A 12,759-nucleotide genomic window follows, 5' to 3' on the forward strand; every position below is an offset into this window, starting at 1 on the left:
GGAGGTTGGACTCGATGACCTTGAGGTCTCTTCCAACCTAGAAAATTCTGTGATTCTGTGATTCTGTGATTCTGTGATCAGTTGCCTGCAGCAGTGTGTGATTTTGCTATGGTAATCAGAGTTTAGTGGTTGCAAACTGTGTGTATCCATGAACTTGAAACTTGAGAAGCCCAGCAAACGAAGGACCTGTGCATAATGCAAAACTGTAAAATGTTTCTTTGGTTCAGCTGCATTCCAAGCACTTTGGGACGAAATAATAGAGCTACTGAGATAATAATAGCACAGGGAGATGAGGAGCAAGAGAACAAGTTCCTGCAATATAGATGGGAAAAGATGCTTTAGTTCTCAGGGTTCCTGGACTCTACTGGTCCACAGGAGAACACGTGGGTTATGAGGAAGAGGGGTATCTTCAGTTTGACACCTGGATGATTTTGAACACAAGCAAAAAAATATATGTTATGGACACTGTCAGAGATTTTGATGTTTCTTGAGATGCTTATTTCAGTGACACTGGAATAATTCTATAAGCTCACAGAGACTTTTTTGACATAGGTTTCTGCTGCCAATGTCCCTCGATATTGGATATTGGGAGTATTGCTGTGTTTATATTGCATAGCACAGGTCTGAGTATCCTGAAAAGTCTGTCTTTGGTCTAAAGCTTAGCAGGATTCACCAAACAAGATCCTGCCATGTATTCCTGATTGGGTTAAAGGGTTTCTGTAACCCTCCAAACTGAGGCTGATGGATGAGGTGGCTATTCATTCTCCCACCAAAAGTCAACAGGAGAGGGTGCTCATGTAGCACATGGGAGAGTCTGGTATATTCCCAGCCAAGAGGATCTGATTCCTGCAGCTCCTGTTTCCTAAGTGTACACCATAATACCTAGTCTTAGCAGGTGATCATGGAGGACGATTTCTCATCCCCTTTGGTGGAGCATACTTTGCCATGCCAAGGATGTAAGTTGGACAAGACTGGAAGCTATTGAGGACACTCACCTTGTCACACCGATATTCCCCGAACTTCACCCCTCGGACGATCTGTTGGTAAATGAGATTGGTGGCCACGTTGTCCTCACTTGGATTGTGCCAGGGGGTGAAGATCTCCTTCCTGAAGAAGAGCCGCCACGGCGCGTTGCGCTCCTGTGCTCCTTGCTCTTTGGCATACTGCTCACACTGAGACACAGCATCCATCACATGGTCATTGCCGCTCCCCAGAGAAGAGACCTAGTCAGGGCACAGGAAAAAGGTGGAATTCATCTAAAGGCTGATATCTCTACGTAGAGATATCTATGTCCAAGGCACTTCTGGAAGCCTCTGGCCCAACCTCCTGCTCAGAGCAGGCTCGTCTTTGATTCAGGTTGCTCCATGCCTTCTCCTGTTAATAATTTCTGAATATCTCCGAGGAGGGAGATTTCACAGTCTCTCTGCAACACTGCTGTAGTGTATGACTGTTACTGTGAAAATCCTGCTGGCCTCTGCACAGTAGATGTGTTTCTTCCTGACCTTTTGGCTGGCCATCTGCTCAGAGTGCAGTGTCCTTCTTTCTGCCCTCTGGAAGGTGTGTAACAGCAAGGGGAACCTCCCTTTTCTTATATAGAGCTAGTCAGGATCAAAAAAATAAAACATACCTTGTCAAAAAGTGCGATGTAAAGCGAAAAGCCAAATCGGTCCTTCAGGCTGATTTTGTCGGCCAAAGAATTACAGAGCTCTTTAGCAGTCGTTGCAGAGTCTGTCAGCAGTGTTTTTGTTGTCCCATCCATAAACGTGACAGGCAGCATGATCGGTTTCTTGGACTTGGTTGCCTAATGAGGTTAAAGCCAGACTTTATGAAAGTATGCAAATTTCAACCCCATCTAGACTATTTACCTATGTAGTCTTCCCCCGAGCAAGTGGTAACTATTTTCTAATTCCTGGTCCCAGTGACTGACTACATTTCAATGCTTCTATAATGTACTTCTCAACAGGATAATGTATGGTCAGCCACTGGAAGCACGTGGAAATCTCCTTTTTTTGTATATGATATATTCAGTCATTGAAGTGTCTAATTTAGTAAATCCAAGCATGCTCAGGAATGCTTCTGGGCACTGAAGCACAATTGTCTATGCTAGTAAAGCAGCACAGAAAATGAGTATACATTGCATAAACTGGGCTTGTTCCAACTATAACTGTCCCTGAGCATGCTTGGGCAGCTGTGATGCCCAGGGCCCATTCTTAGAAGATGTTTTGCCTACATCCTTCATCTGGAAGAATTCCTAGCATACACGGGGGCTTGCTCAATGCCAGCTGGCCTCAGTGCCCGAGAACATTCTTACATACGTTTAGTTTACAAGTATTGATGTTGGCAAAGGGCATGATCTTCAATATGCACTGGGGCATGTGAGGGGAATGCAGTATTTTGGAAACACCTGACAATTCTGGAGAGAAATAGGCTTTTTTTTTTTTTTATCATGCTGCTTTCTGTCCTGCCAGAGATGTGGTTCTTGTGATAGCAAAAGGCTCCAACCCTCAGCCCCAGCTGCCTGGGGAGGGGATGGAGGGGCTCATACCTGCAGTTCCAGCCAGCTGGGTGGCTGTGTCCTTGTCCCGTTGGCAAACGTCCTCCGCAGCCTCTCTTCGCAATAGGGAGCATAACCAGGGGGGCCTCCGTTGATGAAGTTCCTTAAATACTGTTTGCAGCAGGGAACACTTTGGTTAGGCCATCAGCTCGAGGAGCCAAACATTTGCAAAGGTTATAAAGCAAATATTTATTGGAGAAAAGTCCTCTGGGACTGCTAAATGCAGGGATACCACTCAAGCTCAGGGCTTTCCTAAACCACATTGCTGGAAGCTGAGAGAAGGTAAGACACTCTGCACCCTTGCCTTGTACTTACACTATGCATTTCTGGCCTCGATGGACATAAAATACTGGCCTAGACAACTCTTTGATCAAAGCCAGTGCAGCAGATTTTATGTTCTCCTATTGCTGCCATTGATTTCAATCTCTAGAAAGTATTTTGAAGATGTATCACAAAATGCTATTGAATATAGGCCAGAATGATACGAGTGAATGGAAAAACAAAACAAAACAAAACAAAAAACAAACATGCTATAAATAATGATCAGGAAAACTGTAAGCCAATGTCAGTCAGAACACTAATCTGCCAATTGAAAAGATACTTCACAATTATATTAAACAGATGTTTCCTTAGTCAGATTTTTAACTGTATTTTAAAAGACTCTAAACAAGAATTCAAAGCACTTCACCATATGTTAAAAATACAATCACATTGTTGTACAGAAAGATAAATCCAGTGACTTCTACAATACGAGAGAGACACTCAAAAATATTACATAAATACATTGGCCAAACATGTAGCTAAGACTAAGAGTTCTGTAAATCATATCTTTTAGAGAAACTTTATAGCTCTCTGAATGATAACACAGCTGTTCCTTGGGTAGCACAGACTCTCCTTTATAACACTGACACTCTATAAATAATATTGGTAGAGAAACAGACATCTCCATCAATCATAACTTACAGAGATACTCTTAAATAGCTAGGTAAAAGAAGCAGGCTATATGGGTAGAAGCTGTTGCAAATGATTGCAAGCAGTCAATGCTGTGTAAAAGTGTAGTTTTAATTATTCTGCTAATAATGCTTGTATTTTTATATATTTTTGTATATATATTTTTGGGGGTGGAACCTTCCCACCAAAGTCCATTATTAATTAAAAAAAAAGGTACAAAGAACAAGAGTATATGAGAGAGAATGTGTATTGACCCATGCTTAGCAGATGATAAAGGTTTCTAATAGGATCCAAAGCATGACCTTCATATTTAGGAACAGAAAAGCATATGTAAACCTGCCTCATTAAACTACAGCTGTTATTAAAGTTAAACCCAAAATAAAAGGATTGGGAAAAATGTAACCAGGAATCTGGTACAACATCCACAGTACATTTCCATTGCATGGCAGACTATAGAAAGAAATGCTAACAGATGTTTACCTTTATATGCTTTTTCTTCTATTAAAACAGTGGACAACTGCTGCTAAAAGATTCAGGCATTAATTAGAAAATAGGTGAGGTTAACAAAACATGTTTTCTTAACTGGCTGATAATGCCTGGCTGTCATCATTCAGCTGTAGCTTAGCAAGGTTAAAGCAGCAGTCAGTAAACTTGTGGTAAATCAGAATTTGGCCAACTACTAACTCCTTTAAAAGGGTACTGACAGATTAAAAGCATGATAGTAAGGTCTGATGCTGACATGGTGTTTGTCTCCCAGTCCATATCAAGCTGAACTAGGTGGCCTGGGCTAATGAAGTGAAGCATTTACTGAACATCTGAAATTTTTGACTATTCCTCTGCTTTTTACAAAACGAAAAAGTGGGTCTGAATGGGAAAGTATGGTGTTGGGAGGCAGAACCAACATTTCATTGGGAGAAAGTTTTTTTTTTGAAACATATCATACCATTGTAATGTGGAAGGTATCACTGGTGTCCTTCTGGATTAATACAGAGGCTTCAGAGGAGCTCCAAGACATGGCCCAGGTCACTGCCTATGTATTACTGTTTGCAAAACTGGAGCTTAAAAAGGCAAACCACAGCGTGTATGGCTGCACGGGGTGTTCACATGCATACCCCAGGAGTCTCGGTCACCACAGGCTGCCCATGGGAACAGAAACTCTCTTGGTAGGAGATTCAGAGAGAGACCTTGGCTTGTGGTCCCAGAATTGTCCCGTAGAGAAGCCCTCTCTCTCCACATAGTATATAAAGGAGGCAAGTGTCTGAAATTAGATGGTATGAATACTCCCTTTTGTCCCCAGCAGCCCAAAGTGCAAAAAAGGGCTGATCTTCTACCCAAGATGAATAAGAGTACAATTAGCAAAACCTTCCCCAAAGCTTTTGGGAATATTGCCATGTATTTCAGCACGGACCAGGACTTTGGGCAGAGGTACATGCCTGAGGCTTCAAAGCTGCTCATAAATTATTTCAGAGAAGTGCTTCACTCACCTAAAATAATTTTCCATTATTAAAGATTTAAATTCACACAATCTCCTGTGACATACTTTCTCAGATCTCATTTCCAGACATAATTTCATTTTCTGCCACTTTGCCAGTGATTTATCTCTGTTATTAGATTTCATACTGGCAGGGCCTGGGGATGAAGAAGGGATTTCTATTCTTGGCTTTGGCTTTTTCAGTCCTGAGAAGCTGATCTGATATCTATGGAAACTAATGGAACACCTTTATCTCCAGCAGGCCTGGGAGCTGGTCCAGGCTCCAACATTCAAAGATCTGGGGGGGACAAAGGAAGTCTTGTCATGTCATGGCAAAGCGAAGACAAAGAGCTGAGCCCTTTGCCCTGAACCAGCCAAACTCTTAGTCATGGGATTAACTTGAGCGGCCCTGTGGGTGTTCATCAGACTTGAGGTGTATAAATCATTTGGAAGGCAGGCTGTTCAAATCTAGGAACAAAACATGGACTTTGCCCAAGAAAAAAAAGAAAATCCTTAAGAAAAAAATATTTCCAATGGTGTTAAGCCACTTATCTCCCACTGACTTCAGTCCAGATGATCCACACTGCTTCTCAAGATACATTGCATAGAATGAGAGAATCATAGAATCAGTCAGGAGGAAAAGACCCTGAAGATCATGAGTTCCAACTATCACCCAACACTACCAAGTCCACCTCTAAACCATGTCCCTAAGCACCACATCCACATGTCTCTTAAATACCTCCAGGGATGGTGACTCCACCACTGCCCTGGGCAGCCAGTTCCAATGCCTAACTATTCTTTCCATTAAGAAATTCTTCCTGATATCTGTCCTAAACCTGCTCTGGTGCAACTTGAAGCTGTTTCCTTGTGTCTGATCTCCTGTCACCGGAGAACAGAGACCGATGCCTACCTCACTACAACCTTCTTTCAGGTAGCTGTATAGAGCAATGAGGTCTCCCCTTAGCATCTATTTCATCTCCTGTGTGTCTGTTTAAAGAATTAGATGATTTCAGTATGACACATTGTGGGGCAAGTTGTAGTATGCAGAAAGCTATGCAAACATACCTTGAGGTAAGTTAAACCACCCCTTTTCTATGTGCAATTTTTTATGTTAAGTTGTATTTCTAATTTGCCACATAGTACTGTTCCTTGACAAATTAAAGGACATGCCTAAGGTTATACTGGCACAGTCAAAAGAAGCTTGACTGAATGCACAGACCTTTGGATGTGAGAAATGGGAGAAATGTAGGTGTTCTAGGTGTACAAATTCCACTTGTGACCTCTGATAATCCAGTTTCTGAGGAGAAGTCACCTAATCAATTTTGTTCATCTAGAATGCAGGAGGCATCATCTGAATTTGTTGTCTACTCTCCCTGTAGAGTCACTGGAAAGAAAGAGTCATTTCTTAGGAGTAATTCATCTGACTAACTTTAGACATTGATCTTGGGATCATACACATTTTTCTTCCTGATTAGGGACTTTATATCATCGTCATTCCTGACAGAGCTGAAGACCAGGATGCTTTTCACTGTCAAACCCAAGAGAAAAGCTGGTTGCAAGGATGGAAAAGAAAATGTATCAGCAGGTAGTACCTGAGATAAATATCATCTACATTTTACCTTTACAAACTTCTCAGAAGGAGCAAAACATCCCACACAGAGAGACATCAGGATCCAACCCCTGGCATGGCTACTTTTGGATGGGTTCTGGGTCAGCTGTTTGCAGATTTGACAGTAGATTTCATCCCTGCAATAAGAATAAAGATAAAACATTAGAGTTGACAAGGTGGTGTTTTTCAGTGTGAGCAGAAAGAGCCAGACCCTGCCTGCATGTGATACTTACAGGTTCCTTTTGGAATTGCAAGGATATCAATTTAACTATCTGGTCATTCTAATGGTCACTCTGGTCATTGCACTGTCTCTAAAATGCCATCCTTCACCAGTTCTGTAATGTCAACTGAATTTTCCCTGTGCTTCAGATAAGATTTTCCACAGCTGACTAACACTTCTTAGAGAAAGGAGGAATAAAAGGCAGGGGCAAGGTTCAAGTCTCTGAATGTCACCTCTGGAAAATGGAGTCTATCTTACAAAGATGGAAGGTTTCCCAGTGATATCAAGTGAGTCTCCTAAACTGACTTTCATAGAGGGCCACCAGCCTGGAGTCCTCATTTGCTGGCTGTTACTCTTAAGACACCTGAACTTGCTTTGTGGAAGTGTTGGGAACTAAAAACTCCAGCAGAGGTCAAGGTTTGTCCAGCTCTTATGTATAAACAGACGTTCTCTGATACATTGATGGGTATCTCAATTTGGGAATCATCCACTTTTGACTTTAAACTTTATTATCCACATGCAAAATGAGAGATAACAGTACTTCCTCATCTATATATGAGGCAGCAAAAACTAGTCAGCCAGCCTGTTATGTTGACAAACCCCATGGAAAAGCCCTCAGTTAAGCTACTAGGACTGCCTGCAGAGCAGACTTTATGCAGAAACGTATGATTTCCTGGTGAAGTGGGAAGATAAAATGAAATGGATTCCATTACAACACACACACGTAAATGGACTAAAACAAAGATATGCAGTCATCCTTAATTTGGTACTTGTTAATTTTCAAATGCTCAATTTAACAACTGGAATAAATTTGAGTTTTTCACTTCTGTGCCATTAAAATATTCATAGGAACAAAAGAGGTCTAAATGGTGAAACTGAAAACAAAGGGTGGTGAACAGCAAGAGTGAGCCTTAATAAACCAATCCAGCAGCTACTAGCACTTTCAGAAGCCTTTGAATCCCTCTGTGTGGTCTTTTAATCAGGCCTGAGATGAACACTAAGGAACGTGACCCAGCCCAGCCCACGTCATACAACACAACCAGGAAAATGAGAGCTTTGCAGAGCTGCACACACCATTAACATCAATTGGACGAGAATAGCTCAATGAAGAAGGAATGAAACAAACAGCATGTTTATGCCTTTGTCCTGATTTCTAACCTTAATGCTGGCCTGAGGATGCCATTACCAATAATGAAATGGAGCTTCTCCAGGTTGGAGGTGGGCCGGTCTTCGAGCATGCTATTACCTTGGAGTGTGGACTCCCCGTCATGAAGCCTCTTTGTCACCTGCCAACCAGACACATTGCTCTCGTTTAGTACAGCCAGCTGCTACGGCCCCCCACCCCACCCCAGGTGTGGTGTGCTCCCCCAGGAGGACTCCTCCACCTGCCAGGAAGGGTCTCAGAAGTTCTTCAGTGTAGCACATTATCAGTGATGGGAGGTTGTGGCTTTGTTGGCTTTAATTGCATTCTGGTGAAGCTGCAAATGGTTCTGCCTAGTCACACTCCCCCCTGCTTGATCTCTGCCCAGGTTTTCTACAGTGGTACCCTTGTAATTCAGCACTGGCCTGGACCCACAGTTGGGAGAGGGCCACCAAGGGTCATTGGAACAACCCGAGCTTATTGCCAAGGATGGCCTGTCCTTTCAACTCCATCTTATTAAAAAAAATCTTAAAACACTAACAAAATGGACCCCCTCCCCGTGCTAATGATGCAGCCAAGAGCACATAAGCATGGTGCTTTTTGTGCAGACAGGGTTGGCATTCATCCACCTACCAGCTCTCTGTCTCAGCTAGTCAACCCATTCTTCATTTAGAGCCACTGGGGAGAGATGAGAAATTCTGGAGTGCATTCAGAGCCACATTAGGATAAGATAGATTGGCTTCTGTTTCTCTCCTCTGACTCTAAAGGGAAGGAGGGTGACTACCTCAGAGAGATCTTCATGCTGTCAAGCAGCTACAGCCAGGTGAGATGGTGCCTGCTCTGGAAGTGGACACATGGCAGTGTCTAAAAGAAGGCTGAATTCACGTCTTTGCCTTGCTCTTACCCCTGTCCAAAGGATTTTTTGCTCCTCAGTCTTTTGGGGTGGTATTTTCTAAAGCTCTCAGCTTGGACTAACTGCTCCCATAGGGAAATTTGCACTGAAGAAGGCAGAGGCAGAGTGCGGGTGAGCGCTTTTGGATACCCCACCTTTGCTACCTACACCCCAGAGGAGGGCAGGAAACTAAAAGCAGGGGTGACATTCAGACCATCACAAGTGGTGAGAGGTATCGGCAGCTGGATGGAGGGCTGTGAGAGAGGGGAGGGGAGGTGCTGGATGGATGGAGAACGGGAGCCGAGGGGAGGCCGGCGCGAGGTGCAGACTCAAGGAGACATGGGAAGCCAACCTTTCCCCTTAAACACTCCTTAAATCTTTCAGGCAGAGAGACAGGTAGCGCCAAACCCAGAGGAGGGCTGGTTCTATGTTGTCTAGGGAAAAGCAGAAGAGAGTCAGAGAGGGCTGCAGACAATCCAACGGCACTTGTGCTGCCAGGCGGCCAAGCGTCTCCTCTCACCTCCTCCGTCAGTTTGGATTTCTTCTTGAGGGTTAGGGAGACCAGTTTGTGCCGCACACTGTTCTTCTTGTGCCCATCAATGTGAGTACTCTGCAAAGCAAGAGGCATGGAGTACAATGCGGTGAGATGCAGAGCCCTACTGAGTAAAGTCCTAAGATGAAGTCCACCAAAGACACCCCAGAATGCACTGAGGATGCAACAGGGATTTTTATTTTTATTTTGGGATTTCCACAGCTTAATCCCCTGGCAACTCTTGGCTTCCTTCTCCAAGATTAAGGGCACATTTTTAATTTTTTCTCCCAGAGCAGATCAACACAAAAACCCCAAAAGAGGGACTGATACAGGACACTGCACTCCCCCCATGTACTTCTCTGCCCATTGGGGAGGAGAAGGGAGATCAAAGCCCCATGAAAGACAGCAAGGCACCTCCCCAGCTGTATTGTTGGGGGACATTCAGTTATCTGTGTGAAGAAGGTGTAGGATCAACACCTGACACACAGACAATTCTCCCTTTGTAGCATAATTGCAGAGGAAATTAAAAAACAGATTGGCTGTAGCACAGCTGCAAGTCATTTCTTTCCAACTCTTTCCAATATACAAATATAATCTCTAACAGACATATCATTTACCTCTCCTTCTCCCTGCAGAGCCTGCAGTTCTTTCTTATAGGTCTTCTTCCCAAGAGTCTCATAGATTTTTGTCATCACTGGTATCTTCTCACCACCATCACTCATGGCTGTATGATATTTCGGCTCAGGGAGGTCTCCCATGAAACGGAGGATAGTGATCCACACAGCAAGTGCTGCCTGTTGGAAAATAAATTGTAACCCCACCAGCTCACAGCAGAGCAGTGGAGGGGTGGTCAAGCCATGCTGAATCCATCAGGATCACCACTGTGGTTTCCCTGTACAGAGACAAAACACTTTCCTGTACCCCACACAATTCTGCCTGCAACACATTCCTCATCTGAGTGAGCAAAAGCTGGGAAGGCTGGTGGCCAGGATCACAAGTTCAGGCTTATGTGTTCATGCCATCATGAGTGCGTTTGTGGAACCTACAAAGGGCTTGTTTCTTGGCTAGGAGATGTCACCCTTACAGAGAAGCAGTGACTGAAAACTCCTAACCCACTGAAGAAAAGGAGAACCATAGAGAAGGCAAATTCACGGCCAGTGTAATGTTCATTACAGCCGTGTGGGCTCAGTGCACTTCTGCCCTTGTACTTCTGGTTATAGGACAATCCTTTATTCTCTGCTAGCTCTGCACTGGTGCACCTGGTGAGGTAAGAAACAACTTTTGCAGCTGCCAAATAACAGCTGCACTAGCGTAACAATTTGCATCATCCATGCCCTAAGCCCAGAGCACTTTATTCATTGTTTTAACTCAAATATCAAGGTACAGAGAAGGACTCACCACTACATCCCTCTAATGCTTGCTGTGTTGTTTCAAAGCATGCTGGTGGGACAGTGTTTAATGACACATGATGGGGGCTGTGTTCTCCACTGAACCACATCAACATATCCCAAAGGCAAACTGGTGCCCTTTGGGTGAAGAGCCCCCCAGGCTTCCTCCAACCCACCCTGCTCAAGGATTTTCATCCCCTGCCTCACCAACTGGTCTCCTTCATCCTCGTGGTACAGGAGAGGCTGCTTGAGAGGCCGGCGAATGTAGGTGTGTGTCGTCGTGCCCTGGAAATATGTGGCGGCAAACTTGGCAAATTTGTACTCTGAAAGATCTTCCTCCTCTTCCTCGGGGAGAGGCAATGCTGCATCGAGGTCTTCTTCCTCCAGTTCCTTCTGGACTCGCTCAAGATCCTGGTGGGAAAGGACATGTCAGGTGCTCAGCATGGCTTTGGATGCTGAGCTACTCTTTCCCCTTCCTCCTGACTTGTCTGCCTATCTGATTTCCACCCCAAAAGGAAAAGCCAGCTGTGAGGGAAACCAAGAAATGTTACTAAGGAGCCCAAAGAAAGCCCGAATCCTGTAGGACATGCCTTTGCCCTCCAATGTGTCCAGATCAGTAGGAGAAGCATTAAGTGTGGCCTCAACTCCCACCATGAGTAAAGGGTGTCCAAGAGCTAAATGTGATGAACCACAAGGCAGAACATCTCAGAGGCCACAGCTCCTCAATGATCTTACAGCAATAATGCTCCCTTCCACACAGCAGCCCTGGAGAAAGCCTGCAGACTGCATGTCTGCCCCAACCACAGCATGGCAAACTTCTAGAGACATGAAAAAGGAAGGAATTCTTGAAGGAAGCCTTCAGAAATCCCCTTTTGGATTGCCTCATTCTACCCTGATAAATTCATAGAATCATAGAATAGAATACCCCGAGTTGGAAGGGACCCATAAAGATCATCAAGTCCAACTCCTGAATACAATTCATGTATTCCTAAAGCCTTTCATTTTATAGCCAGGCTTGTGTATGTCTGCAGTACCTCGAAGCCGTTGGGTGCCTGCCCCTCCTGGCCAGGCAGGGAGGAAGTCGTCCCTAGGAATCCAAACATTTTGTCCACCATATCCGAGTCATTCACTGGCTCGTTGCGAGCTTTCTCCATTTTTTCTAACAGCTCTTTCTTCCGACGTGCTTCCTCCTTTTCCTTTACTTCTCTCTCCGCATCTTCACGGGCCAGCTGGGCCAGGCGTACCTGGAGGGGGACACATGCAATGACTGAACTGCCTCCAAAGAGCCGGCTCTGAATTCTGCAGGGCCTGGATTTGCAAGGCAGAGTGCCCGGTGCTTGGGGCACTATGCTAGGAATGTGGCTTGGAGCAAGCCAGTAGCATGTCTATGCCTCAGCTTCCTAACTGCGGGACAAAGCAGTAGGGTTTTCTCCTTCCTTAGTGCCTGTTTAGAGTCTCTGGTCCATGCACAGAGACTGCACTCACCTTTATTTTTCCTTTTATACATCTACCTATGCGTACACACACACACATTATCTACACAGTGTGCCAGCTCCCCCTTCAGCCTTCATACAAGACCAAAAGGAAGCAAATAATAACCATAATCTCTGACATTCCTGTGCAGCAGATCAGAAATTCTGGAGCAGCTTCAGTCTAGTTAGAACACAAAGGTCTTTAGAGAATTAAACACAAATAGGTCAAGCAGGCCAGAAATGTCTCAGATATTTTTGGCATTCCTCCTTGACAGAACAAACCCAAGCCCTGGAAAATGGTGACACAGAGCCTCAGAGAGAGAGCAGGCCTGGCGTACTTGGTGTTTCTTTTCTGCTTCCTCCTTGGCTTTCTTGGCACTCATCTCCTTTCGGAGTCGTTCCTCTTCCGCCAGCCGAAGTTTCTCTGCTTCCAGGCGCCGATGATACTGGTGAATAAACACAGGAACCCTTCTAAATATTTCCTGATTTTTGGAATTTTTTTTTGGTGCTTTTTAAACACCAGCCTCAC

General features: G+C 44.4%; 1 protein-coding gene across 4 annotated transcripts in view; it reads right to left on the bottom strand.

Annotated features, from left to right (window-relative positions):
- The window catches only part of MYO7A (myosin VIIA), an 86,178-nt gene that overhangs the window by 12,588 nt on the left and 60,831 nt on the right, over window positions 1-12,759 (bottom strand). For 2 of the 4 annotated variants that reach the window (XM_032203821.1, XM_032203813.1), the window contains 10 exons: window positions 12,569-12,676; window positions 11,793-12,002; window positions 10,966-11,169; window positions 9,988-10,164; window positions 9,359-9,448; window positions 7,964-8,091; window positions 6,596-6,722; window positions 2,546-2,665; window positions 1,628-1,801; window positions 996-1,223 (listed from right to left, as the gene is read on the bottom strand). In XM_032203821.1, the coding sequence (XP_032059712.1) occupies window positions 996-1,223; window positions 1,628-1,801; window positions 2,546-2,665; window positions 6,596-6,722; window positions 7,964-8,091; window positions 9,359-9,448; window positions 9,988-10,164; window positions 10,966-11,169; window positions 11,793-12,002; window positions 12,569-12,676 (1,566 nt within the window). Of the gene's footprint in view, window positions 1-995; window positions 1,224-1,627; window positions 1,802-2,545; window positions 2,666-6,595; window positions 6,723-7,963; window positions 8,092-9,190; window positions 9,449-9,987; window positions 10,165-10,965; window positions 11,170-11,792; window positions 12,003-12,568; window positions 12,677-12,759 lie in introns of all 4 variants that reach the window. The other 2 variants (XM_032203804.1, XM_032203795.1) reach the window with 1 other exon arrangement.

This window comes from Aythya fuligula, chromosome 1 (assembly GCF_009819795.1).
Source record: "Aythya fuligula isolate bAytFul2 chromosome 1, bAytFul2.pri, whole genome shotgun sequence".
NCBI classification, from domain to species: Eukaryota; Metazoa; Chordata; class Aves; order Anseriformes; family Anatidae; genus Aythya; species Aythya fuligula.